At 51.1% G+C, this 9167-nt stretch overlaps 2 protein-coding genes across 2 annotated transcripts; both read left to right on the top strand.

Moving 5' to 3' along the window:
* Positions 1–238: 238 nt before the first annotated feature.
* Positions 239–2295, top strand: LOC308534995 (THO complex subunit 1-like; the record flags this gene model as incomplete). Its single annotated transcript, XM_081113715.1, is given in 3 exon segments — positions 239–1949; positions 1952–2005; positions 2153–2295. Coding segments are annotated over 3 exon segments (1908 nt in total).
* A 4080-nt stretch (positions 2296–6375) lies between these two features.
* LOC308534994 (THO complex subunit 1-like) lies at positions 6376–8432 on the top strand (the record flags this gene model as incomplete). Its single annotated transcript, XM_081113714.1, is given in 3 exon segments — positions 6376–8086; positions 8089–8142; positions 8290–8432. Coding segments are annotated over 3 exon segments (1908 nt in total).
* Between the last annotated feature and the right edge of the window lie 735 nt (positions 8433–9167).

Below are 9167 nucleotides of genomic sequence, written 5' to 3'. Positions count from 1 at the left end.
AGCATCTTCTTTGCAGAGCTTCTCAGCCCTAGGCTTGTTGTCTTGGTCGTCGCCCTCGTCCTCCCAAGACCCGGTCCTGGGACATAGAAGCCGCTGGAGCACCTGGCTAGCACCTGGCTAGGCTGCTGACCAACTGAACGCTGTGTCCGTGTCATTTCTTCTTCGCCGAATCCGTCCGCAGTTTGGGAACCCCTGGGCCTGCTGGGCTTCGACCCCACCAACACGCGCGGCCGAGAAGATGTCTCCTGCACGGCCACGCTTCAGTGTACCCGAAGCGCGGACGCGGTTCACGAAGTCTGCCAGAGAAGCCCTGAACAACAAACATATCAAGCCATTGTTGAATACCTTCGGCCAGTTACCTGGAACTGAAGATGAAAGAAAATGTGCCCTTGACCAAGCTCTCAGAGGTGTTCTGCAAGAAGAAATTATAAGTCACTCATCGTGTGAAAATGTTCTAGCTGTTATTTCTCTTGCTGTTGGGGGAGTAACTGAAGGTATTTGCACCGCATCTACACCTGCTGTGTTGTTGGGAGACGTTTTGGAATGTCTCCCTTTGGATCAGTGTGACACAATATTCACGTTTGTGGAAAGAAATGTTGCTACTTGGAGATCAAATACATTCTATTCTGCTGGGAAAAATTATTTACTACGTGTGTGCAATGATCTCTTAAGAAGATTATCAAAATCCCAGCACGCAGTTTTGCGTGCACGAATTCAACTCTTTTTGGCCAGGCTTTTCCCTTTATCTGAGAGATCCGGTCTTAACTTGCAGAGTCAGTTTAATCTGGAAAATGTCACCGTTTTCAATACCAATGAGCAGGAAAGCACCTTGGGTCAGAAGCACGCTGAAGACAGAGAAGAAGGAATGGACGTAGACGAAGGTGAAATGGGCGATGACGAAGCTCCAACAACTTGCTCCATTCCAATGGATTACAGCCTGTATCGAAAATTCTGGTCACTTCAGGATTACTTCAGGAACCCTGTGCAATGCTATGAGAAGATTTCATGGAAAACTTTCCTCAAGTCCTCAGAAGAGGTCCTGGCCGTTTTCAAGAATTACAAATTAGATGACACTCAGGCCTCAGGAAAAAAGATGGGAGAATTAAAAACAGGAGGAGCACATGTATATGTTGCAAAATTTTTAACAAGTGAGAAGTTGCTGGGTTTACAACTGAGTGACAGTCACTTTCGCCGGCACATTCTACTGCAGTATCTCATTTTATTCCAACATCTCAAGGGACAGGTGAAATCCAAAAGTTCAAAGGATGTTTTAACTGATGAGCAGTCACTCTGGATTGAGGGTACTACAAAATCAGTTTATCAACTGCTCTCTGAAAACCCACCCGATGGAGAGAGATTTTCAAAGATGGTAGAGCATATATTAAACACTGAAGAAAACTGGAACTCGTGGAAAAATGAAGGCTGCCCAAGTTTTGTGAAGGAAAGAACATCAGATACTAAGCCGAGGAGAGCAGTACGAAAGAGAACAGCACCAGAGGACTTCCTGGGGAAAGGGCCCAACAAAAAGACTCTGAAGGGAAAGGAGGCGTTAACAAGCCTTTGGGATCTCTGCCCGGATAATATGGAAGCTTGTAAATCAGACTCAAGAGGCTACATGCCAACTTTGGAGGAATTCTTTGAAGAAGCCATTGAACAGGCAGACCCGGAAAGCATGATTGAAAAGGAATATAAGGTTGTGAACAATCCAAATTATGGTTGGAGAGCCCTGAGACTGTTAGCACGGAGAAGCCCTCACTTCTTCCAGCCAGCCAAACAGCAGTTCAAAAGTTTGCCAGAATATCTCGAAAACATGGTGCTAAAGCTAGCAAAGGAATCACCACCTCCTTCAGAAGAAAGAAAAACAGGACAGGGTGAAGATGAGGAAGATAATGATGCTGTACTGAAGGGAAATGAAAGCCCTGATGCTCGCCGGGACAAACCTGTAACAGGGGGAAAATAGAGATACTTGCCAACAAATCGGGTGAACAATGGAGCACATACCACAGTTGTGTGCTTACTTATTTATTTATTTATTTTTATTGCATTTGTGTCAGTGGGGCCCCGCGGAGCTGAGTCTGAGCGAGGCGTCCATCACTTCTTCTGGAATGAATGGCTGAATGACCTTGGGCTCTCCTCACCTGCGCTTCAACAGTTGGAGGGCTGACTCAGATCAGCCCTCCAGAGTTCTTGAGGGCCCTTCCCTTCACCACCCTACAAGGACTCCGTTTCATTAGCTTTGTGACTACTGCCCCAAAGAACAACTTCACAGTCGCCACACTGGCTCCATCGCTTTGATGAGTGCTCAGTGACCGGGAGGGGCTAGGGCCGGAGGACAGGCAGGGGCACTGAGAAAGGGAGGTGACCGCTAATGGGTATGGGTGTAGTGTCCTACAGTTGGCTTCTCGCAGATAACGCCCCTGGCTGGACCTTCCCCCACCCCTCGGGTCTACCCACACCTGGGAGGTCCAGACACCTGGCTCTGCCTTCCCCAGAGAAGGTTGCGGAATGGGGTGCGGGTGCGGGTGGTGAGTGCGGGGTGGGGGGGGAGGCTTGCATTGGCGCTCCAAGACCAGTAGAGGGCGCCACTGGCCCGCCGAAGCGATTCCCGGGGCTTGGGGAGGACTGGGGAGATGGGGCAGGTGCCCGAGGAGCCCGCGGGGCTCCGTCTCCCTGCCTTGCGGGGCGGCATCGCGTTCTCTGGGTTGAAGAGGCGACAATGCATATTTAGACAGGCCCGGGTGGGACGGGGACAAGCCACAAGGAAAAGAGCCACAGTGAATCTCCTAGAGGTGGCCACTCATTTGATAGCGGAACTTGTGCTCCCGTGTATGTGTGCCTGTGTGTGTGGGGGGGGGGGAGGGGGGGGAGTGGAGAGGGCGGAGGAGGGTAGGTGTGTGGGTGTGCGTGTGCGCGTCTGTGTGTGTAAATCCGCAGTCACGCACGGGCACTTCTGGATTGGAATGGTCCGTCGGCATCCATGCGCACCCTTCATCCCGGGCCTTCTTGCAGACAGCGTGCCCCGCCCCCTGCTTGTCCTTCCTGGCTCTGGTCAAGGCCAGGCCCCTGGCTCTGGCTGCAGGAGGGTGGCTTGCATTGGCGCCTCTCGACCAGCAGAGGGCGGCACGGGCTCTCCGGCCATCTTTGAGGGGCACTAGGCCCAGCAGGGTTACCTGAGAGGCCATCGCCTCACTGCGAGGAGAGGCTGTTTATTTGTGCTAAGTCAGGAGTCCAGGTCACCACACACCAAGTCTACAGCAGGCACAGGAGAAGCAAGCGAAAGGAACTCAAACATAGCACTGCAGAGAGTCCTCAGCATACAGGACAGGAGAGCAGGAAAATAACCGAGAAACAAAGGGCTCTGAAACCCAGAAAACCATAACAGCGCGAGCACCCTTCACTGGCGATAATCTCTTCAAGTATAAACAGATGACAAGATCCGACTGAAAGACAAACGGCGCCCTGCTGGTGTGGCTCAGTAGGTGAGAGAGGTGGCGTCAGGCCATGGAAAGCTGAGGGCTCCATTCCGGGTCAGGGATCCCCGGGCAAGGGCGCATACGTGGGTGCAAATACCAGATTCTGTCCTGGCTCTGGGCAGGGTGCTGTGGGAGGCAACCGATCCCTGATTCTCTCACATCACTGTCTCCCTCTCTCCCTCTCTCCCCCACTCTCTCCGTCTCCCGTTCTCCTGAAAGTGGCTGAGATGCCCCCTGTTCATTCCTCAAAGGGAGGGGCGGGGTGGGAAGGAGGGGGGAGACCGGAGACACAAACACACCGAAGGAAGGGTGCCTTGGAGGTCATGGGAGGCAGAGGCTGAAGTGGATGAGAATAAAATGTGTCTGCTTTTGTGTATCTGGTTGTCGATCAGAGTGATTGGCGGCGGGGCTTTATTTTTTTATTTTATTTTATTTTATTTATTATTTTATTTTACTTTATTTTAGAGGAGGTTGCAGCGGGGGGTGAGGGGCATGTGAGGGGTTGGGGGGTTGCATCTGCGCTTCTCAAACAGCAGAGGGCGTCGCATTGAAAGTCTGGATCAAAGTGTTCTTTTAGGAGGTTTATTTTTATTATTTTTATTTTTTTAGCAAGTTTTTGTTTTGTTTTGTTTTTTTGAAAATGAGTAGGACAATGGCCGCAGTCACGCACAATACTTTGAGCATCTCCCGGCCTCAGAGGTAACCAGAGTCCTGGGAGCAGGGCCCCTACTGATCCATCTTGTCCAAGAGCGGGGTGGCATCGCCAGCAATAGACATGGGTGCTTTCATTCCTAGGGCCGGGGGTGGCCGAGGTGTCAGCCGCTGCTTTTGTTTCCGCCGCGCAGCCTCCTTCTCCTGCAGCCACTGCTCCGCCATCTTCCCCCAGTCGATGTCTGCGTGGCTGTTGGGCTTTGGCTGTTGCTGCCATTGCGTTGCCTGGAGCCAGAGGAGGGCTGCGGCTGGGGCTGGGGCTGGGGCTGGGGCTGGGGCTGGGGCTGGGGCTGGGGCTGGGGCTGGGGCTGGGCCTGGGCAGACAGTGGGGTGGTGCTGGCCTGTAGCTATTGGTATAAAGAAAGAAATAAAATAAAAAGTATTCTGTCAACATTTATTTGGTTTTTGGCCTCGCCCCGGATCAACCCAAATCACTCTGATCCACAACCAGAGACTAGTCCGGGCCAGGAAAATATAATTATAAAATGAAATGAAATGAAATGAAATGAAATGAAATGAAATGAAATGAAATGAAATGAAATGAAATGAAATGAAATGAAATAAAATAAAATAAAATAAAAAAGTTAAATAAATAAAATAAAATTAAAGTAAAATAAAATAAAATAAATAAAATATATAAGTTAAAATAAAAAAATAAAATAAAATTATTAAATTAAATTAAATTAAAAAAGTCCCGCCGCCAATCACTCTGATCGACAGCCAGAGACCAAGTCCCGGCCAGGCCATCTGCTGGACCCACCCTCTCTCTGTGTGTGGCCGGGTCCCCGCCAGAGACCAAGTCCCACCCGCCCGTTTTGGTGAGCACAAGGTCATTCAGCCATTCATTCAGGAAGAAGTTATGGAAGCCTCGCTCAGACCCAGCTACGCAGGGCCCCACAGACTCGGACTAGTCATGCCCTCCCTCGGTGGGGCTAAGCTGTTTGAGTGCAGACAGATGGCTTTTCTCCCTGGGCTCCCACTCTTCACCCTGTTCACAAGGGTACCCTCGCCATGGCCCTCACCTTCTCCACCTCCAGCTTCCGGTCTCCCTGATAACTGACCCGCTTATGCAAATTAATTTCACCTGCCTCAGCCTCAGTTTCCTCTTCCAGAAATGGATTAATGTAACCTACAAGGTGGCCCTGCTCCCACCACACAGGAAGCCCTCAAGGTGCCGTTGGCACCTGGGTCCCCCCAGGGCGGGGCCAAACCCTAATATCACATACACACACACACACAACTGTGGTACATCTACATAATGGAATACTACGCTGCAGTAAAAAGGTAAAAAAAAAAAAAAAAAGAGAAGGAATTCTTGCCAGCATGGATGGAACTGGAGAGCATTATGCTAAGTGAAGTTAGCCAGTCAGAGCAAAATGAATACCTCATGAGCTCACCCACTTGTGGAATATAGAGAACAACGTAGACTGAGGAACAGGGACAGATCCACAGACATCTACACCAGCACTCTCTGCTGGGGCTGTTTGACTGCTGGTGGCCTCTGGCGTCCTGGGCGCAGAGCTAATATACAAAACCATACACATTGTATTCACATCAACTTCAGCCTCAGCCCCTGCCTCCCATGACCTCCAAGGCCAGCTGCATTCGGTGTGTCTGCGTCTCCGGTCTACCCACTTACCCCCTCCCCCCACCCCCCCACCCCCCTACACACACCCTCGCCCCGCCCATTCCTTACGCGGAATAAATACCAGGCGCAGCCACATTCAGCAGTACCTTTCCTTGAGGTCCTTTCGGGGAATGCCACCTGAAGGGGCGAGCCGCGCGGGGCCTAGCTTGGAACATGTGCACCCCCACCTTAAACTTGACGCCCAACCGGTGACGCTGTCAGTCCAGGAGGCGGCTGATTGGTGGAGCGGGTGTGATTTGGCTCCTCCCACCACGCTCTGGGCTATAAAAGAAAGCAGCGTCTTCTTTGCAGAGCTTCTCAGCCCTAGGCTTGTTGTCTTGGTCGTCGTCCTCGTCCTCCCAAGACAGCTTTCAGGGGAGAGATCTCGCCAAGCACCGATCCCGGGACATAGAAGCCGCTGGAGCACCTGGCTGGCACGTGGCTAGGCTGCTGACCAACTGAACGCTGTGTCCGTGTCATTTCTTCTTCGCCGAATCCGTCCACACGTTTGGGAACCCCTGGACCTGCTGGGCTTCGACCCCACCGACACGCGCGGCCGAGAAGATGTCTCCTACACGGCCACGCTTCAGTGTGCCCGAAGCGCGGACGCGGTTCACGAAGTCTGCCAGAGAAGCCCTGAACAACAAACATATCAAGCCATTGTTGAATACCTTCGGCCAGTTACCTGGAACTGAAGATGAAAGAAAATGTGCCCTTGACCAAGCTCTCAGAGGTGTTCTGCAAGAAGAAATTATAAGTCACTCATCGTGTGAAAATGTTCTAGCTGCTATTTCTTTTGCTGTTGGGGGAGTAACTGAAGGTATTTGCACCGCATCTACACCTGCTGTGTTGTTGGGAGACGTTTTGGAATGTCTCCCTTTGGATCAGTGTGACACAATATTCACGTTTGTGGAAAGAAATGTTGCTACTTGGAGATCAAATACATTCTATTCTGCTGGGAAAAATTATTTACTACGTGTGTGCAATGATCTCTTAAGAAGATTATCAAAATCCCAGCACGCAGTTTTGCGTGCACGAATTCAACTCTTTTTGGCCAGGCTTTTCCCTTTATCTGAGAGATCCGGTCTTAACTTGCAGAGTCAGTTTAATCTGGAAAATGTCACCGTTTTCAATACCAATGAGCAGGAAAGCACCTTGGGTCAGAAGCACGCTGAAGACAGAGAAGAAGGAATGGACGTAGACGAAGGTGAAATGGGCGATGACGAAGCTCCAACAACTTGCTCCATTCCAATGGATTACAGCCTGTATCGAAAATTCTGGTCACTTCAGGATTACTTCAGGAACCCTGTGCAATGCTATGAGAAGATTTCATGGAAAACTTTCCTCAAGTCCTCAGAAGAGGTCCTGGCTATTTTCAAGAATTACAAATTAGATGACACTCAGGCCTCAGGAAAAAAGATGGGAGAATTAAAAACAGGAGGAGCACATGTATATGTTGCAAAATTTTTAACAAGTGAGAAGTTGCTGGGTTTACAACTGAGTGACAGTCACTTTCGCCGGCACATTCTACTGCAGTATCTCATTTTATTCCAACATCTCAAGGGACAGGTGAAATCCAAAAGTTCAAAGGATGTTTTAACTGATGAGCAGTCACTCTGGATTGAGGGTACTACAAAATCAGTTTATCAACTGCTCTCTGAAAACCCACCCGATGGAGAGAGATTTTCAAAGATGGTAGAGCATATATTAAACACTGAAGAAAACTGGAACTCGTGGAAAAATGAAGGCTGCCCAAGTTTTGTGAAGGAAAGAACATCAGATACTAAGCCGAGGAGAGCAGTACGAAAGAGAACAGCACCAGAGGACTTCCTGGGGAAAGGGCCCAACAAAAAGACTCTGAAGGGAAAGGAGGCGTTAACAAGCCTTTGGGATCTCTGCCCGGATAATATGGAAGCTTGTAAATCAGACTCAAGAGGCTACATGCCAACTTTGGAGGAATTCTTTGAAGAAGCCATTGAACAGGCAGACCCGGAAAGCATGATTGAAAAGGAATATAAGGTTGTGAACAATCCAAATTATGGTTGGAGAGCCCTGAGACTGTTAGCACGGAGAAGCCCTCACTTCTTCCAGCCAGCCAAACAGCAGTTCAAAAGTTTGCCAGAATATCTCGAAAACATGGTGCTAAAGCTAGCAAAGGAATCACCACCTCCTTCAGAAGAAAGAAAAACAGGACAGGGTGAAGATGAGGAAGATAATGATGCTGTACTGAAGGGAAATGAAAGCCCTGATGCTCGCCGGGACAAACCTGTAACAGGGGGAAAATAGAGATACTTGCCAACAAATTGGGTGAACAATGGAGCACATACCACAGTTGTGTGCTTACTTATTTATTTATTTATTTTTATTGCATTTGTGTCAGTGGGGCCCCGCGGAGCTGAGTCTGAGCGAGGCGTCCATCACTTCTTCTGGAATGAATGGCTGAATGACCTTGGGCTCTCCTCACCTGCGCTTCAACAGTTGGAGGGCTGACTCAGATCAGCCCTCCAGAGTTCTTGAGGGCCCTTCCCTTCACCACCCTACAAGGACTCCGTTTCATTAGCTTTGTGACTACTGCCCCAAAGAACAACTTCACAGTCGCCACACTGGCTCCATCGCTTTGATGAGTGCTCAGTGACCGGGAGGGGCTAGGGCCGGAGGACAGGCAGGGGCACTGAGAAAGGGAGGTGACCGCTAATGGGTATGGGTGTAGTGTCCTACAGTTGGCTTCTCGCAGATAACGCCCCTGGCTGGACCTTCCCCCACCCCTCGGGTCTACCCACACCTGGGAGGTCCAGACACCTGGCTCTGCCTTCCCCAGAGAAGGTTGCGGAATGGGGTGCGGGTGCGGGTGGTGAGTGCGGGGTGGGGGGGGAGGCTTGCATTGGCGCTCCAAGACCAGTAGAGGGCGCCACTGGCCCGCCGAAGCGATTCCCGGGGCTTGGGGAGGACTGGGGAGATGGGGCAGGTGCCCGAGGAGCCCGCGGGGCTCCGTCTCCCTGCCTTGCGGGGCGGCATCGCGTTCTCTGGGTTGAAGAGGCGACAATGCATATTTAGACAGGCCCGGGTGGGACGGGGACAAGCCACAAGGAAAAGAGCCACAGTGAATCTCCTAGAGGTGGCCACTCATTTGATAGCGGAACTTGTGCTCCCGTGTATGTGTGCCTGTGTGTGTGGGGGGGGGGGAGGGGGGGGAGTGGAGAGGGCGGAGGAGGGTAGGTGTGTGGGTGTGCGTGTGCGCGTCTGTGTGTGTAAATCCGCAGTCACGCACGGGCACTTCTGGATTGGAATGGTCCGTCGGCATCCATGCGCACCCTTCATCCCGGGCCTTCTTGCAGACAGCGTGCCCCGCCCCCTGC

This window comes from Myotis nattereri, assembly GCF_964212035.1.
Source record: "Myotis nattereri genome assembly, chromosome: 19".
Lineage (NCBI taxonomy): Eukaryota > Metazoa > Chordata > Mammalia > Chiroptera > Vespertilionidae > Myotis > Myotis nattereri.
The sequence above is the reverse complement of the archived record's forward strand: the minus strand, read 5'-3'. Positions and strand labels throughout refer to the sequence as shown.